General features: G+C 39.9%; 1 protein-coding gene across 4 annotated transcripts in view; it reads right to left on the bottom strand.

Annotated features, from left to right (window-relative positions):
* Window positions 1–20,379, bottom strand: part of LOC6031736 (tyrosine-protein kinase Btk29A) — a 180,325-nt gene that overhangs the window by 80,131 nt on the left and 79,815 nt on the right. Inside the window, exon 1 of one of the 4 annotated variants that reach the window (XM_038252650.1) lies at window positions 4,245–4,870. The exons of the other annotated variants lie outside the window; for them this stretch is intronic. Coding sequence (XP_038108578.1) covers window positions 4,245–4,377 — 133 coding nt within the window. The 5' untranslated portion in view covers window positions 4,378–4,870. Of the gene's footprint in view, window positions 1–4,244; window positions 4,871–20,379 lie in introns of those variants that run through there. 4 annotated transcript variants of the gene reach the window in all.

Here is a 20,379-nt window from a genome sequence, read left to right on the forward strand (position 1 = left end):
GATATGAGATTCAATAAAATGTAAAATGATATTAGAGATGCAAATTAGCGAAAACAAACTAATAAAAGTCGAATATTAAAAGAGCAGTTCAGTAAATGAAAAACTCCCAATCCCTGAACCTTCTGCTTGTGAGGCAGAAGCCGTAACCATTAAGCCACGGAGCCGGTTAGTGAAGATTGTTCTAGTTTATTGAAGAATAATATTCAATGAACCATAAAAAGTAGTTTCTGTGATTTAAACATAGGATTTTCAAAGTTATTTTAACAATTTTCAACTTCCGCGAAATTTGCGTGAAATTTGGTGTTTTGAAATTGAGGTCCCCGTGAAATTTGCAATTTTCGAGCGTGAAAAATCACTAAGCCTACCAATGACCGATATTCACCTTGCTCAGTTAGGCCAGCAGTAAGGAGGTATTGTATTGACTTCAGAGAAGGGGGAGAGATTCCGGCGCACTGATAAGCGCGATCCGCGTGCGCGCCCATTTGCGGGACATTTGCTGCGGTTAACGGTTATTTCCATGCGAGGGGAATGCAACAATGTGGTTTCGGATTTTGTTGTCGATGGTCGTTGGATGGACCCTTCGGCGGGCTGAAAGGAGGAATCTAATAATAGGTGGTAATTGAATGATAATCGATTTTGCGTGGATGTTGAGGCGTTTTGCTAATATGAAGTTCTTGGAACTTGTTTGGATTTTATCGGCTGCTTTATAGTTTTTTTGGTTTTTAAAGGAACTAAAAAAAGTCAATGTTCAATGAAACAGAAAAACTACTCGTCCAATATTAGCTGAATCATGTAAATTAACATAAAATTTGAATTAAAATTAAGACTCAAACCAAACAATCTCTATGCAAATGAATTTGTTCATTTTGGGACTTTCTCGAAATTCTGGTCATTTTTTTTGTGACCCTGCTGCATGAAGATAAAGCTAAGCTAAGCTTATTTTAATTATTAATCCGTGAGTTAAAAATTTGGTATATTGTGAAATTTCAGCTATTTAACATTTAAAACTCTAATTTTATATAAATAAAAAAAAATAGTGCGTCGTTTGAAGCTAGACTCACTAGCATCAAAACAATCAAGAATCCCGAATATCATCCAAATCAGACCATCCTCTCTTTTTTTTAGCACTACCACAAAGTTTAACATTTCCGCGAAAAATATGAAAAACCTTAATTTTAAACTATAACATTGTAACTAAACTTTCAATATAACATTTGAAATTCAATATCTCGTGAACTAAATATTGATCAAATTGGAAATCCAATGCAAAACTTTTTAAGGAACACGATGGGAAAGTCAAAATTATACGTAAAATATGCGCTTAATGTGAAAATTAAGCAGCAATTTTTCATTTGCACATCACACACTAAAACATTTGTTTTAATCAATCAAGAGAATGTGAATTGATTTAGATGAAAATTGAGATTCTGGCTTGTTTTGATAGTATTCACGGCCCATTCAACTTGAGCTTGATAAGAAAATGTTGATTTCATTTTTGCACAGTTTTGGGTACGATAAAAGTGGAATGACCAGTATTGCAAATTTTTATAAATTTGGAAATTTATTTTTTTGGAAATTGAAGTATTTCATACTGAAAACATGAGGTGCCCCTGTTGGAAATTATGAAAATTTGATATTTTTTCCAGGAAAATTTGAGTACAGTCCAGACTCGATTATCCAAAGCCTCTGTTATCCGAAGTTTCAATTATACAATGGTTTGCATGGGACTTCGGATAATCGTATCAGGAACAATTAGTATTTTTTTTTCTTATACAGCAAAAAAAAAGTTCAATTTTGAAAGGTTAAAAATTTGGTAGGTTAAATATTCCCTCTTTTGCCTTCCTCATTGAGGTAAGGCTATAATCCTGCTCTAAAAATGAACTTTGTATAAAAACGTCGTAGACCCACCTTCATGTATACATATCGACTCAGAATCAAAAACTGAACAAATGTCTGTGTGTATGTGTGTGTGTATGTATGTATGTGACCAACAAACTAGCTCATGTTTCTCGGCACTGGCTGAACCGATTTGACCCGAACCTGTTGCATTCGACTTGGTTTAGGGTCCCATAGATCGAATTTTATACAGATTAAAGTTTCGATAAGTAGTTCAAAAGTTATGTATAAAAATGTGTTTTCACATATATCCGGATCTCACTTAAATGTATGTAAACTATGTCCGGGCCCATCATCCGACCCATCGTTGGTTAGGTTATCAAAAGACCTTTCCAACGAGTCCAAAACATTAAAGATCTGGCAACCCTGCCTCGAGATATGGCCCCTTAAGTGATATTGATGTACTTTTTGGAAGCCGGATCTCACTTAAATGTATGTAAACTATGTCCGGATCCACTATCCGACCCATCGTTGGTTAGGTTATCAAAAGACCTTTCCAACGAGTCTAAAAAATTGAAGATCTGGCAACCCTGTCTCGAGATATGGCCATTTAAGTGATATTGATGTACTTTTTGGAAGCCGGATCTCACTTAAATGTTTGTAAACTATGTCCGGATCCATCGTCCGACCCAGCGTTGGTTAGGTTATCAAAAGACCATTCCAACGAGTCTAAAACATTGAAGATCTGGCAACCCTGACTCGAGATATGGCCATTTAAGTGATATTGATGTACTTTTTGGAAGCCGGATCTCAATTAAATGTATGTAAACTATGTCCGGATCCACTTTCCAACCCATCGTTGGTTAGGTTATCAAAAGACCTTTCCAACGAGCCTAAAACATTGAAGATCTGGCAACCCTGTCTCGAGATATGGCCGCTTAAGTGATATTGATGTACTTTTTGGAAGCCGGATCTCACTTAAATGTGTGTAAACTATGTCCGGATCCATCGTCCGACCCAGCGTTGGTTAGGTAATCAAAAGACCTTTCCAATGAGTCCAAAACATTGAAGATCTGGCAACCCTGTCTCGAGATATAGCCCCTTAAGTGATATTGATGTACTTTTTGGAAGCCGGATATCACTTAAATGCATGTAAACTATGTCCGGATCCACTATCCGACCCATCTTTGGTTAGGTTATCAAAAGACCATTCCAACGAGTCTAAAACATTGAAGATCTGGCAACCCTGTCTCGAGATATAGCCCCTTAAGTGATATTGATGTACTTTTTGGAAGCCGGATCTCACTTAAATGTTTGTAAACTATGTCCGGATCCATCGTTCGACCCAGCGTTGGTTAAGTAATCAAAAGACCTTTCCAATGAGTCCAAACATTGATGATCTGGTAACCCTGTCTCGAGATATGTCCACTTAAGTGATATCTGCTATGGTATCATTGCGCCAAGGACCGTTGGAAAAATAAGGCGAAAATTTCACATTTTTTTAGATAACAATTTTTTATAGGGTCTTTTTACAGAAATTTTGAATATATTGTTAGTCAGCACAAAAATTGAAAAATGTTTTGACGTTTGGACCCATAGAGACCACGAACCTGTCTACTCACTTTCTCTAGGAGAAATGAAAGATTGTTGAAGGTTTTGAAGACATTCGTCACAAAAATAAGACAAAAATCTTTCACCCATCGATTTAGGGATGAACCCCATGCTAAACAAAATCTTTTTAAATTAAATAAAAACATAGCAAAAAGATTAAAATAGATAAATCTGAATACTACACGAAAAAATAAAACACCACTCGTTTATGTAAATTTTGCACCGATTTCAATCTATCGACAACGAGTCCCACCCAATTAACAAATTGAATTGATGAATATTTTTCCAACCTTCACATTCTCTTCCAGGTCAATCCGCTGAAGTAAACAGCAGCAGCTTCCAACATCAGCATGAAAAAAAACACCAAGCCAAAAGCGATGCAACAGCGATTGCAACTTTGTTGCAACCGTTTCGTTGCCGTCGTGCCGTCTTGTCGCATTTTGGACCAAATTGGCTTCATTGTGATGCTTGATGTAGTTTCAACTTGTCTCATAGCAAACATTTATTGCAGTCAGATGCAGTTAGTCACTCTTGATTTTCTCCAAATGTTTACAATTTTTATAGATACTTGATGTCTGTTTTGGTCAGGAAATTGAAACGTATTTGTTATTGTTTTCAATGCGTGATTTTGTTTGTTTATTGATTGTCAAACGTTGTTCTAGTAACGTCAAAAATCGACGTGCGACAAGATAGCATGATTACGATGCTAACTACCCTCTTTTAGCACTGCGCGATCCCAATCTGATCCCACCCGAAGTCCTCTTCGATCGCTGCCTCGACACTTTTCCCCGACTTACCGTGCTTGTTGCTAAAGTTGGCGGTAACATTGTTCCAGAAGTTGAGTCGGCAGCCAAAGACGCGCATCTCCTTAACGCGCTCTTTCATATTCCCAAGGACACTGGTTTCGGTCAAGCTCACGCACGGAATCATCGCACGTAGCACTGCTCCAGGACCGCCACGACCTCCTCCACCTCCACCACCACCACCTTCTTGAACACCTTGACCCAGGGTTCTACCGCACTACCCGTCGTGGGGTCACCGCAAAACCGGATCCCTGCTGCAGGGGACTTTCTCACTTTCACGATTCTACGACGGGACCGCCCGAAATGTTGGTCCAAACTCGCGGAAGTTCGCTCGCGGCTACTTCACTTCTTGGTTGATACGGTCATACTACCACGCGCACACACTTGCTGGGCCGAAGTGGTTCAACCTCCTTTCAGCGGCCCTCCGTGCACAAACACCAGAACACACAGTAACTGCTGAACAACAAACACCACTACACTCTGCAGATCGCGCACACGGCACACGACCTCCTCGTCGGTGGGGACCCCAAAACAGGTTTTTCGAGAAAATCACTTTATCTTCTACACACTTCTTCGGAGCTTCGTACACTTCTTCAACGCGCACTTCTTCTTCTTCTTCTGGATGACCGAAACTAACTCAACGGGCAGCAGCAGCTGCATCGACCCAAGTTATCGCCAGGTTCGCCGGCGTGAATCAAATTATCTTCGGGAAGTCGACGCGCGGACACCTCGTCGGGAGTTGCGTGCCGCGCTCTGGATGACCGATTCGGGATGCTCTCGATTTTGTTTTTACTTCTGGTGCCGCAAGTTCACGGATGATCGTTCAACCCGCTGAAGAGTCGGTAGTTGTTGCCTTTTGGCACGGCGTTAAAAGTCAAACAAGCGCGTGTGCGTCAAGTCAGATCGGAGTTCTGTGGAAGAAACGGGTGAGGGGGTTGAAAAGGGCTTCCACGGAGGGCTGTGAAGTGTGCCCGACGAGGAGGAGGTAAGAACTGGAACACTGCTCTGCTATGGTCTTATCGTAATGACGGAGACGGTTGCTGCTGCTGTGTACTGAGTGCATTCCTAGACTGGAGAAGGTTGGCGGGGCAGTTGCGTTGAGATAAGGAGATAACAGGACGACAGGTATTTGGAGCGGAGTTGCATCATTGAAGGGAAAGAAAGTGAAAGTCGAGAGGGTTGTTTTGTCTGGCTCAACGGCTCAAATTAGATGTATGTACGATGTTGTTTAAACTGTCATAAATTTTGGAGATTTCACATACCAAAAACAGACCATATTTAAGCACAACACATTATACAAAGATCTCTGAACAACTTTAAAAATCAATTTTGAGTTGCAATTTGTGTTTTCCGAGCTTCAAAATATATTTTTAAATCGAATGAAATCTAAATTCTAATATTTCAATATCGAACATTCAAACAATTATCAGTTTGGTTTAGATTTCTAACGTGTGACTCAAAAGCGAAGTGATTCAAAATTCAGCTTGCAAAAAACATGATGATTTCTGGATAAGTTAACCGAAGAAATGTGAATTTTCAATTTTAATTTCTAATTTTAACTCATTTTACGAAAAAAGGGGAATTCAACATAATTAATTGTTTTAGTTAGTCATTCTATACACACCTTTGATAGAAATTGAAAAGCATTGTTTCTGGTGCGGTAAACTTTTTTTTTTTAACATAAACTAAACTAATTAAAGTTAAAAAAAAAACTATGGTAATGCTTGGAGTATTTTTTAAATGTCCAATTAGTCAAAATTATATATATTTTTCTTTTTGAATGTTTCTGAATATCCCTTACTAAAAGCATATTATGTAGATAAGTGTAAACCTGCATAGCAAAAATTTTATGGTAAAAATTGAACCTCTTTTTAGAACAAAATATAAAAATATCGATGTAGCATAAATAATCACATTTTTTTACATAAATGCAATCATTTAAAATGTTTCATTCTAGGAGGTCATTTTCTAGTTACTGTGTTATTTAAAAGTTTATGAAACAAACACAATTGAACAAAACCAAAACAAAAATATCGGTTGTAGAAACATAAACATAAAAAAGTAATTTAAAGATAAAGAATTTTTTTAGGAAATTTGAAATCATTCAAAAATAACATAAACAAATAATTCATAACATTTTTTCGAAACTCTTTTTAAACATTACATGGGTTTCGCTCAAAAAAGAAGTTAGTTTTTAAATAGGGAATAAAAGATTTTACTATAATTTGATTCATTCTTTTGCTAACTTTTGACTTTAATAAATTTTTCAAATATTTAAAATTTTGCAAAAATTGTAAATTTCTGTAATTTATTAATAACTGTGAAATTTGGTAAATTTGGTCAAAGTTTCGTTTATTTTGTAAATTATGTGAATTTGGTTAATTTGATCAAAATTTGTTAAATTTGATCAAAATTGGTAAAAATTTGGTAAAAATTTGGTCAAAACATTGTCAAAATTTGGTAAATATTTGGTCAAAGTTTGGTCAATATTTTGTAAATTTGATCAAAATTTGGTAACATGGTTATTAATAGGTAAATTTATTCGAAATTTTGTGTAAATTATGGGTAAATTTTGTGTAAATTATGTGTAAATTTTGTGTTAATTTTGCGTAATTTTTTTTTTGTAAATTTTGTGTTAATTTTGCGTAATTTTTTTTTTGTAAATTTTGTGTTTATTTTGTGCAAATTTTGTGTAAATTTTATGTAAATCTTGTGTAAATTTTGTGTAAATTTTGTGTAAATTTTGTGTAAATTTTGTGTAAATTTTGTGTAAATTTCGTGTAAATTTTGTGTAAATTTTGTGTAAATTTTGTGTAAATTTCGTGTAAATTTTGTGTAAATTTTGTGTAAATTTTGTGTAAATTTTGTGTAAATTTTGTGTATTTTTTTTGTAAATTTTGTGTTTATTTTGTGTAAATTTTGTGTAAATTTGGTGTAAATTTTATGTAAATTTTATGTAAATCTTGTGTAAATTTTGTGTAAATTTTGTGTAAATCTTGTGTAAATCTTGTGTAAATCTTGTGTAAATTTTGTGTAAATTTTGTATAAATTTTTCTGAAAATTTTGTGTAAATTTTGTGTAAATTTTGCGTAAATTTAGTTAAAATTTTGTTAAAATTTTGTAAATTTTGTAAATTTTGTAAATTTTGTAAATTTTGTAAATTTTGTAAATTTTGTAAATTTTGTAAATTTTGTAAATTTGTAAATTTATTCAAAATTTTGTAAATTTGTTCAAAATTTGGTCATAATTTGATCAAAATTTGGTAAAAATTTGGTCATGATTTGGTCAAAATTGGGTCATGATTTGGTCATGATTTGGTCATAATTTGGTCAAAATTTGGTTAAAATTTGGTAAATTTGTTCAACATTTGGTAAATTTAGTCAACATTTGGTATATTTGGTAAAATTTTGGAAATATGGTAAATTTGGTCAAAATTTCAGTTTGGTATTTTTAATTTGATTTTTCAAAGATACTGCAGTTTCAAATCAAGCATAAAAAAAGAAAGAGAGTCAGAGAACCTTCACCCAGTACACACAGACCCCACCGATAAGACAATTCAAGTAATTACCTCCAGCATGTAAAACTTGTACAGGTGCCAATCAGAAACCGTTCGTTCGTTCACCGTGTGACTTCTGCTGCTGCTGTCAACCACCACAAGACATCTTCACTTTGTGTCTCGACACTAATTAAAATCTCATTCGACACCCGGCCGGACAAGACTCCCTGTTTTTTCTACTTCTGTCATCAAACTCCGCGTCGAGTACTACAAAAACAGTTCGATTCGCACCAGACGACAACCGTAACCGACCAGCAATGATATTCAGAGCGACTTCAGGGAGTTGGTTCGCCCCTGCGGGGAAGGCAAAACGATCAGCGTCCTATTTCTAGGACGCATGCAACTCGAACGGGACAGTCCTAGCCGCAGGCTAGTTCACACGGTTTCCAAGAAGGTGCATCGCCGTCGGTCCGCTGCATCGCGAATCAATCATTTCAATCTTTGTTCCAACGAGGGCCGCCGTATCTTGGAGCGCGACTTGCACGCAATACCCAGTGGCCTTTGGGACACCATCCAGTTCCTCTGCGCTTCATCAACATTAGCCGCGCAGATGCGCGGCCACTCCCAGCGTCCTACTTTTCGCGCCGATATCTCCAGCGGCCACGCGAGGGAACTCTTCCTAGTTGGGCAGGGTGGCAACTCGATTGGCTGTGTTTATTGAGATTGTTTGACCCGTTCCAGCTGGGTAGTCACCCTGCTGTAGAACCCCGAGCGACCACAACCGGGCGTGTAAACATCAGCCAGCGCAAACGTAATGATAATTACAATCATTACCCATTAGTCGGCACCACGTCAAGAAGTTCCCGGTCCTGCAGGCCACAAAACAATTGCACCACACAGAATTGATTGCGAGAAGTGCGCACGGCGAGCGCTCGTACTCACGACAGTAATCTTCCGCGCGGAGGTTCCTCGGAGATCTTAGAAAGATTAACGAGAGGTACTACCTTGAACCTGTTTCAGCAGGTTCGAGTTGGAAAAACGAGGACACGTGGCAATTAAACGTTGTCGAAGTCGATTGGATTTAGAATTGGGGGGCGTGACCACGGGTGGGGGACCGACCGAAGCTTCCGCGTTTGTAACGGGAATCAACGGGGACCCACGGGAGAACCCCTTGGGGCACGTACGGCACGATCTTTGGAAGGGGAGGGGGGGACATGCGTGTTGAGTTCGTGACAGAAAGTGTCCAGTAATTAGGTTTTGTTTTTTTCTGGATTGGAATGAACTCGGAAACTCGAAAGTTACCAACAAGAGGTTATTCTTGTTCAAGATACGAAAAAATCCAAAGACTCAGAGTGATAAATCATCCAGTTTTGAAATTAGTAAACAACAACTAAATTCGCTTTCCTTGGGACGTTTCGAAAACAACCCAATCGAACTGTTTTCGAGAAATCTTTTCGCGAGACGCATTAAAAGATTTGCATAACTGGACCGCCGCGACCAAATCGCGACTCTTCCGCTGCAACTTCACACCCCGAAACCAAAGAACGGCGTCCAAACACCCCTAATTTGAATAATTAAGAAAATTAGCATATTGCGCGTCTTCGACTTCTTCTATCCGCGATTTGGTCTAATTCATCGGAATCGCTCAAGGCCTTGGAGAGAACGTCCATCCGTTTCTTCCCCAGCAAAGGTGCCGGGTGACAAATCTGTTCACGCTTGAACGTGCTTAAATCTTGACATTTCGGGGAATTCCGGCTTCCGCCAAATGTGACGACCATTACGCAAATAAGTACCGCAGAGAGGTGCGCGATGTGCGTGGTCAGGTGGTTCAAGAGTTGAGATGACATGTGGAGTTCACGACCTTGCCGGGACTGCTGTCCAAATTGTCCGCCTTCGGCGTCGTCGCTCAGTAACGGTCGTCAGTTCCGTGAAACTTCGACGAATCGGGGGATTCTTATTTGTTTGGTATTTCTGCGCGGCGTAACGGTGCTAATTGTATTGCGAATTTCAACAATTGTGCAATGTCGTCGTGGCCATCGTTAGTTACCGCAAATATCTCAATGAAATGACTCAAACTTCAGAATGTTCAGAATAACCCAATGAGACCAATCAAATTTTCTCAAAAGTCGATCCAATACCTGCGTTGACCCCCACGATACCCGCACAGAAATTGCCAGATCAAATCGCAACCTGCGTTGACTCGTGTTTTCCCAACTCGATGACGTTTACACCCAACCAGACGCGGGAGTTTGGCGGCGATGTGAAAGTGAAACAAAAATCACCCCTCAATCAACTACCTGCCATTACCCGCGACCAACCGGCCGGGTATTGTGGACAGGTCTTGAACGCAACCAGCATCAGCTGAGCACCCAGATCTTGCGAGGTCTTTTCGCTTGTCTCGTTGTTGCGGCTGACCTCGATTGGAGCTGACAAAACAACATTGTGGTTGTTGTAGTTGTTGCTGACGTACTGGGTCCAAAAAAACAGGTACGCGCAGAGTACGAATCGTTCGCAGGTTTTGATCGGATGACATACGGGAAGCTTGATTTTGATTGCTGGAACGTCTTGTGATTAGATTACGCTCCAAGCCCTTCTTCGAAAAAGTATTCCAAAAATTAAAGCAGCCAGCCCTACTGCGTTGTGTTTACCGCAGAGAGGATTTTGAGAACGGATCATATTCACAGAATCTACAGGGGAGGAAGGATGCGTGGACATACCGTTTCAAATGCTCCTCTTGAAAACAATCCGTAATACTTTAAGGTGTTCTACAAAGTTGTTCTCAGATCAAAATCTCTGTCTTCTTCACAAAATCGTAGTTTTCTCCACAGTCCCACGACTGAATTGAATTCAATTTGTATTCCTGCCCTGCGGTACTGCGGCCAAAGTTACGATCCCCAGTAACTACAGTTATTCCTGGCTGACCAAGGCCGGGGAATAATAATCGCACATCACCACCACCACCGCCGTGTGCAAGTGAAATTTATTGAACGCATCGTTTAACGGCACGCTTAACATTTAATAAATTGTGCGATTAAAAGGCCATTCCGGAGGACGCCACCGCTGAAACAGGTTCTGCCGCGTTGCATCATCGGTGGAAGAACTGGATTTTTCAACCCTTTTTCAAGTCGCGAATTGCAATAGCTTGAAGGTTCGAACAAAGATTTTTCTGGCGAATGGGGCTGGAGAACGGTTTCCTTGTATCGTAGAATGGGAATGAAGATCTCTTCCGGGGAAGGTCGGATCACTTGGGTTGCGTTAGTCCTTGACTAACCGCGACCTTTGCTGTAACTACAATCTGGAAGAATTAGAACTCGAGCGGTTTGTCAGCAACGAATCGAGCTCAATTTAAGTGATTCGACCTTCTGCACGGAGAAAAGTTAGTTCTCAAAATCGTGAACAAAAATCGTACCATGTAATTTGAACAATTTGTTCATGGTTCCGAATTTCATGAACGCTTGTTCACGATTTAAAGGACTATTTTTTCTCCGTGTAGTTTCCAAAGTCCTACAAGTTTTTCTATGTCAACCTTTTGCAAAGTTTTCAACACAAACCTTACGCAAACCCTTCAACCTTCCCAGATTACGCCCAGCACTTCCCAAAAACCCAACCGCAAATCACTCAGTTAATAACCCTTAACCACGCGCTGTGCGCTTAAACATCGCATAATTTCCGCCGGCCGCACGTCCATCCGAGAGGTCCGTAACTTGGTGGCAAAAATACACTAAGATTTACATAAGTCCAGGCCGCGCGTCTTCGACGCCATCAAACAGAATGAGGAAACTCCCACTTATCTGCAATCTTCCCACAATTTGCAGATTTGCGTCGACGCCGCCGCCGCCAGTGGCCGCGACTGACCAAGAATTAGAAATCATTACCTTATCAAACCGCGAGCATGTGTGTGTGAGTAGTGTGAGCGATGATGTGGGTAACTAATTGTGCCGCTTTACTTTCATTGAGTTGGGTACATTTTGCTATGTTGCAGTTTTTTTTCGCCGGCATTTTGTTTTATCCCATTGTCGAGGCCCGAGTTCGTGGAGATACGAGATGGGAGGCAAATTTTGGTATAGATTTGCCATACTCACTGAAACTACATTGGATTTGGGGTCGAAATGCGTCAACTTCTTGCTTGTTACGGCGGTAGACCCACAGGTCTTAATTACAGGGAGATCTTGGTTAACCAAGGATACGTCAACATATCAAAAAGAAAGTCTACCATACTCTCTGAACCCATACGGGTATAGTCTGGGGTCGAATACTACCAACCTCATGCTTGTTAGGGCGGTAGATCTACAGATCATAACTAGAAGTAAACTTAGGATGACCCAAGGGTCTCCAGCATATCAGTAAAGTAATCTACCATTACCACTGAAGCTATGCGGGTATGATCTGAGGTCAAAATCTTCCTACCTCTTGCTTGTTACGGCGGTAGACCTACAGATCTTAATTCCAGGGAGTCCTTGTCTAACCCAAGACTCACCAACATATCAAAATGTAGTCTGTCATACTCTCTTAACCTATGATCTGGGTCAAAATCTACCGACCTCTTACTTGTTAGGGCGGTTGAACCTGTGAAGTTCAACGAACTCAAATATTTGGTTGAGACAATTTGTAAAGATCTAAAACTAACAGAGTCTCTGGGATAAACTGTTGAGTACATCCACCAGTTCAGGACCCCGCTTGCACTGTTCATCAGCATTTCAGTCATTTGGAATTGTGTGTTTTTTTCTCCTCCAGTATTGTACAAGTTACGCGACTTACTCTTCGGCGGCGCGCGCGCGCCGGGAATTATGTAAACAAAACGTGGCCCCACACACTCACATGCTCATACCTCACACAACCACACAAGTGTACATGTACAATCCTCCTCCAATTGCCCCGGAGAGAGATGTGCTGTATGAGCTCGCGCCGATTACGCCGAGAGACATTTATAAATTGGAACATTTTGCTGGCCGCGGCCGATAATTGCACCTCCACCTTCTTCGGTTGCCGGTGGTCACTACAAGAGGAGACCCCAAATTAAGCTATCCGATGTTTTCTTATCCAACATTTATTAGATAAATCACTTTCATCAAAATCAATTATTCATTCGGTTGTTTTTATTTTGGCGGAGCCGTCGTCATCGTTCAGCGATCCAATGTGTTTTGGGATGTTTCTTGTTTGCCGAAAAATGGGCGAAACTAAGGCGGCAGAAGAAAGTGAATACAGGCAAGTTTGCCCACATCCGCGCAAATGTTCCATAAAACAAGACCCTTAATGAGTTTTCACTTTTTTGGTTGTTTACGGGTAAGCAGTTCGCTTCGCATGGAGACGGTGATTTCAGCGGGTTGCGGACTGGATTTCGTCATGTGTGCGTGATGATTTCTCTGGCGCGCTTAGGAACTCCTATCTTCCCCGCGCCCCAGGGACAAGGAAAGGGATTTGGAAGGCGGGAAGTGTTGAGGCTCCACTTTTTTAAGAGGATAAGGGAAAATCTCCACGTAGCCCAAAGTAAGTTTCGCTTGGAGTTGAACGGTTTTTGGGAAGGTCTAGAAAACGCTATAAGCAAGCTTTGTTTTGGTAAAATTGGACCAGTTGGTATGATGAAGTCCTATAAAGCATTTAGAAATCAAATGCAATTTCCTATAAAGGACATTTTGGAAATATTACTCAATAATGAGTTCTTTTATCTTTTTATTCCTGAACATAAAAACACATCACTTTCGACAAACTTAAAGCACAAAGAGTCCCTCCATACGACAACGTCCACGCGTGTCGGTTCAGAACTTGAAATCGATTAAACAACTTGTTTTACGATTCCCCGAAAGCTCTTTGTGAATTGATCGCATACTTTTGCTGTTTTTTTTTTTCACTTTCCTCAAGTGGGGTAAAGTTGGGGAGGGAAAATCCAGGAAACTACATACAATGTAGGTCGTTTTGCTAGTTTGTTGTTGGTACACCTTAAAGGGGAGGGGAAACTGAAACTAATTTAGTTTTGTGGTTTCTTGGGGGCTGCACTGTGTGTTTGGGGTGGATTAACTAAATTACATCGATTAGACTTTACGCAGGGGGAACGGGAGAAAGAGCTCCGGAACGTCGACGAATGAAATCGAAACGCTTGAAGAGGGACTCTTGGAAAGTTGATTGGGGTGACTTGCAACGCAATTGAAATCGGATTGATTCCAAGCGTGTCAATTGTGTTGAATCTCCAGATAACGAATAATCAATCTTCGGAAAATCCTCAATTTGAACAATAATCCAACAACTTAGAATTTAAGGTACATTTGAAGATCTTCCTACTAGAAACTTCGAAAGTTTTTATTTGAAACCGTCACAAACCACCTCAACTCCAACCTTTCAACCACTCCAAATAAAGAATACGACAGAGCAGTTTCGAACCCGTGTGGCCCGTCCTCTCTCTCAAATACGGGCTGTAATTTAGATAAACGATTGCATGCCGGGGCCGCGTTGTTGTCGGCTGCCGGCAAGAAAGTGCCGCCACAAAACAACACGTGTCCGCTCTGTATACTTCAGACTGGGTAGACTGGTGGCATGGAACCTGATAAGTAAACACCTTAAAAAATAATTGCCATTTGGGCTGCGGCGACAACCCCGCGCTGCATAAACTTCACCAAAACCCATAGTTCTGCGACGTCAACGCGGTTGACAGAACAGATCGATGCATGAGAAGTATCGTTAATTATCGTACACCCCCAGCATTGTTTCGAGTTCGATACTTGGACGGCGAACAGCACACATTACAGTCCGGAGGCGAACAATTACCAATATTTTGTATTTGTTGTGAGGTGAAATGACTATGTCGTTGTAGGCTGCTGAAGTCTGCGTGGATTTATGTAGGACTTGTGGGGTCTGAGGCGCTTTTCTTTTTGCGCAAAACCTTGCGAACCTTGGGCTGGGGTGCACCCAAAACAGGGGGTTCTTTTGGTTATGACAAGTTTGTTAGTAACAGACATTAAGTTTCTCTCCCTGGCTTGATGATCACAGAACGCAACAATCTGTATATTGTCGTTGTCGTGCTATCTTCTCGCACGTGTATTTTGGGCCAAATTGAGTTAAGAACAGGTCACAATGCCTCACCTTGTGACCTTAACAGATCCCCGAAATTCGATTTCAATCCTGAGAAATTGATTTCAGTTACGACAACTGGTCAAAGGGATTTCAGGTCAGAGCACGTTTGACATACGTCCATTCCCGACTAGCGTGAACATTTTAGTTATAACTCAGGACTCTGGTAATCAAATGCAACCAAACTTCGGGAAAATGCACAAAATGGTTAACCAAACAAAACGTGTTTGTTATTGTTTACGTTGCGTGCTCAATTTTTAGTTTTCAAGGTTAAAACGCGTTTTTCTCGGAACGTCAAAAAGCGACTTGCAAACGTCGATTTGACTCTCATTGGTCAGAGTTCCTTCATTTGGGTGTAACCAACGCGGATTTTGCGTCGCTTGCGCCACTTGAAGCGTCTTGTACGCAGCGCTTTGCGAACATGGCTTTCGTCCAAGCTCTCGTGGGGGGGAGGTTAGCTCGCGAAGGCATAAAATGTTGAACATGTTCATTACCGGGCGGTTACGATTTCCGACGCGCGGGGTCTTCCCCAAAGTTGCCATCGCCTTGGTGTACTAAGCGTCTTCAAGCGAAGTTCCAAGGAGAACCTCAACTCGGTGAAGAGGTCTCAACGTTGACGCGCGTCACCTTGGAGTTGAAGATCCCAGACAAAGAACCACGCGCGCATTGGTATGCCTGCAGCGGCCATCGATTCCGAGAACAACTTCCTCTCTGGAGCCACGACTTCCGTCCAGAACCACAGAACCAGCCACCAATCAACCGAAAATTTATGCCCTCAGCAATTTACGCATATTTTGCGCGCGCGCTGTTTCAAAACAACGCCAGTTGTTGTCTGTGTTCGGTTTTTTTTTTGTGTTTGCTGATTGGTTTTTGTGTGACACCAGCCAGCAAACACTTCAGCAACAACAACAACAACAACAACAACAGAAGGCTCATGCAAATGTGGTTTGGCTGATTGTTGGCTGGAAGGCTTTGCGCAGTGAATATTGATTTGAAAGTTTAATGACTACGACGAACACGACAAACGGCCTGGCTGAAGGGGTTTTGTGTGGTGGTTTTAAATTGGTGGTGTCTTTGGGGAACATATGGTTGGGACAGACAGTTGGAACGTGTGTTTTGGAGCAGTCGATCGGGGACGTTTAGAATGCTGCGTAGATTCGAGTTTGAGAGCGTCGGAGGTTGAAGAGTAATAGCAGTTACTAGTTACTCAACAAATTGAATACACAAATATTGCGATCAGGTTGGGCAAGAGAACAACGGCATGACCATAGATTGTAATAACTTTTAATTTCATGAAGTTAGGTATGTCGCATGCTAGGGTTTCTGGCATATTCCGGAAGTGTCCTTCAGCGGCCACCGGTAACCGGTTCTGAAGTGACCAGGTTGAGTCAGATAACAACGGCATACTCACAGTTCTTAATAACTTTCAATTTCATGATGTTTGATATGTCGCATGTTAGGGTTTCTTGTATATTCCCGAAGTGTCCCCTAGAGTCCACCGGAAACTGGTTCCGGAGTGACTAGGTTAGGTCATAGAGCAATGGCATGACCATAGATTGTAATAACTTCTAATTTCATGAAGTTTGATATGTCGCATTTAAGGGTTTCTTGACTATTCCAGAAGTGTCCCCTAGAGGCCAACGGTAACTGGTTCCGGAGAGACCAGGTTGGGTCATAAAACTACGGCATGACCATACAATAACTTTGAATTTCATGAAGTTTGATACGTCGCATGTTAGGATTTCTTGTCTGTTCCAGAAGTGTGCCCTAGGGGCTACGGGTAACTGGTTCCGGGATGACCATATTGAGGCCCTAACATTATTTGAAAAATGCTGAAGATATATTTTTTTTGTTTTGATATAGTTCGTCAAAATCGCTGTAGCAGGTTCCCGGGGTCACAGTGACCAAATCCGGTTAACTTGATCGGTTTCGGAAAGGGGACATTGTTAGTTTTTACTTGAGTTAGAAAAACTTTACTGTATTTAAAGAACAATTTAAGTCAGTCAATCCAACCCAAGTGACCACCTCCATTCTTCGCAAACCTGAATCAAATCTGGCCCAAATCAAGCAGAATTTATTGTCAGTTCTCCTCTCTTTTCGTGTCATATGAGGTGCGCGCAAAAAAACCTAACCTCCCTTTTCGCCTATATGATAGCGTGACTAGAGCTAGTCTTTCACTTCTGGCGGCGGCGGCGTCGTCGTTCATGTCCTACAGTGCGACAGTAAACAACCGCCTAGTGTCAGTTCGAAAGGCCCTCGGGAGGACGGCCGGCATTCGTGCCCACAATCTGACCCGGGAGACTCTGGAATCGGCCAAGATGTGACGAATGCCGCCACCGACGACGTCGACTTGGCCTGAAGTGTGCCAGCAGTGCGTCTGTACGAAACTAACCCAGCAGTTTGTTACATAACCTCACTTCTTCTCGGTTGCGAGGGGGGTTTTACGTTCTTTAGGCAATTGATATTTTATAAGTGTGACCTCTTTTGCGTGATTTTGCTGGGGTTGTTTAGTGGCGCGCACACTCTTGAGTTGAGGAAGGGTCGTCGTCGTCGTTGTTGTGGGGCCCACTGCTGGGGGTTTCGTATTTGGGTCAACTCTTGACGTACGACAAGCGATTGCAAAACTGGTGTTTTTTGTTTGTGCCATTCGGGGTTTGAACGCGAAATTGGCCTTTTTTGGGTGCAAATATGACATTTTTCAGAGAAGAATGTTGGTAAAGTAACCTAACAAAAATAAAAATAGGTTTAGAAAATGATCGCAAATCGGTCATTCTCTGCCAACTCAAACTGCAGTTGCCCCGACCCCACTTCGATTTAATTTGGTCCCTAATCACGAATCCGAGGCCCATTATTCGAAATCTTGTGATGGAGGGGCTGTAGAACCCCCTTTCATTTTTGAACATTCAAAAAAAGACTTGTTTTTCAATTATTTGCAGACTGAAATGGTGATGATTTAGAAATTTGGTATCAAAGGGAATTTTATGTAAAATTAGACGCCCGATTTGATATATAACAAAATACAAAAAAAAAGTTTTAAAAACTCTGCCATCTATCGACTCGAGAACAGAACACTGATGAAGCCTAATTATCTCATATGAAATGAGTTCATATCGGAAAATTAAACACATTTTAGTTTTATTGGGACAATTTTCGCTAAGAATAGATATAAATAATTATTTGTTAGGTCACGGGATTTAGAGTTATCGTAACAAAACAAAAAAGCTTAAAATTTTGAAGCATTTTCAGTAAAACAAATTTTGTATCAATTGAGGACTTTTACAAACATTTTTTTTACGGGGATATAAATTGACATCCTTATGAAAAAACCTTTTTCTAATAAATGTTTAACAAAATTGTACATTTCAATTTACTTTAAGTCAAATTTATATTGTTTTCACATTCGATTGTGAATTTTTCAAACGAAACGTAAAAAAGCAATTTAATTTTGACACTGAAAAAAAACATTTTTTTTAAGTTTCATTGACATTGTGTTGTCTAGTCCAAATCATGTTTAAAAATAAAATCTTGATACAAGCCATTACAACAGTTCTAACAAAGCCACCCGAGTTACTATTAGTAAGAAAATTGAAGAAGGTTTTTTACACAGAAAAAAAAAGTTGAATTTTGGAATGTTGAAAATTTGGTAGGTATTAACTCTTTTTTTTTGAGTAATATTACATAAAAAATGTGTAAAAATGTGAACCTGATGAATATTCATCAAAAACTGATGAAAATTCATCATTTTCTGGGGTAAAATTAATCATTTTTTTTTGTCACAAAATCTGTCACCATTTCCTGAAGAATATTACCATCATTTTTTTCTGTGTACATTAAAAATTACTTTTATTACTTCTGTAATTTTGAATATTTTTTGCAAAAAGATTTTCTTCGCTAAAATTATTGTTTTCGTTAAATCTTACATTATTTGAAAACTAATGATTGCAAAAAAACTGAACTACACAGCAAAAAAAAGTTGAATTTTGGAATGTTGAAAATTTGGTTGGTTGAATATTACCTCTTTTTTAGTAATATTACTCAAAAAATGTGTAAAAATGTGAACCTGATGAAAATTCATCAGAAACTGATGTAATATTATACATTTTTTTGAGACAACATCTGTCACCATTTCTTGATGAATATTACCAATTTTTTTTCTGTGTAGTGTGAAATGCATTTTAAAACACTTTTTCATTAAATTTTGAGGTTATGGCTTGTTATTTAAATTTTTATATTTTTATAATTTTTTGTCCCCCCTCGACCCCGGCCAGACCCGAAGGACAAAAACTTTGAAAAATATTTGCAGCGGCCTTAAAGGATAAAATATGCGTCAAAAGGATGTTAACAGAAATAGAATAGCAGAAATTATATGTAGATACGTCATCTCAGAATGGTTACATCTTTTATGTCATAAAAAAACATAATTAAACCTCTAAAAATGTGTAAAGTTACCATCTGTTCAATGTAATAAAACTTTTTTTGGGCTAAATTGAGGTAACTTTACACAGCAAAAAATCCAATGGTAAAATCGCATGCAAAAGCATGCACATCACCTTCGTCAAAATAAACACTTAATATTACACACTGCATGTACAATTTTTGCAAACACAAAAAAAAGTTGCAATCAACGGGATTCAAACCCAGCACCAACAGTAAGGGCTGGCGCCTTAGCCCACTCGGCCATCAGACCGTTGAAAAGCTGAAAGGATAAAAACATATTTGAGCTTGACATTTCGGTCAAGTAGGTTTCCCATACTGTTGGGTTACACATTCCAGGGTGTAAAATTACATAAAATTGCATAAAATAATACAATATTTATTTTACACGCAGGCCTTTTACACGCAGCTGGATTACTACTTTTTTAGCTGTGATACATCATAAAAAAAACTTATTATGAAACCTCACCAAAAACCATCGTGTTGACAAGTAAATCATCATAACATGTATTTTTAGTAACACAAGTTAGGTCAAAATACTCCTGAATATCCAATATAAACTAACCAAAACATAGTCGAAACAGTGAAATATGTCCAATGCTACGATTGTTGGAAAACATTCCACTTCTAAACTGGATGACGATAAAGATGAGATTATCGTCATCAAAAAAAATTCCACTGAATATAATAATCTATAAAAACATTAAAACTAAACTATGTGAAACCAATCTCCCAGAACCCTAGTCCCTCTTCAAAACATTCCTACTACTGGTCCCAAACCCCTCAACGCACAAAGCACCCCACTCATTACCCAGGCAGAACACAATCGACCCCATTATAATATCGACTCGAAACTCTCGAAACTGCTATCCAAACTGTACACACAAGTGTCCCCTTGCAATATCTTCTCATGGACGACCCCCTCCTCCCGCTTCTACGGTCACCCCCTGAGAATCGAAGAGTAGCCTCTCAACAGTCTCGACTTAACAGCGACTCGGTTGGTCCCAACTGCTCTTGCTGGTTGCTGCAGCCAACAAATTCTTGTCCCAACAAGCTCGTTCGTATGCAAACTTGTTTGACACCACCCCCTCCTTTTACCCTCCCCAACCTTTTCGTCCCAGAGCTTCAACGCTTATT

Source organism: Culex quinquefasciatus, chromosome 2, assembly GCF_015732765.1.
Source record: "Culex quinquefasciatus strain JHB chromosome 2, VPISU_Cqui_1.0_pri_paternal, whole genome shotgun sequence".
Lineage (NCBI taxonomy): Eukaryota > Metazoa > Arthropoda > Insecta > Diptera > Culicidae > Culex > Culex quinquefasciatus.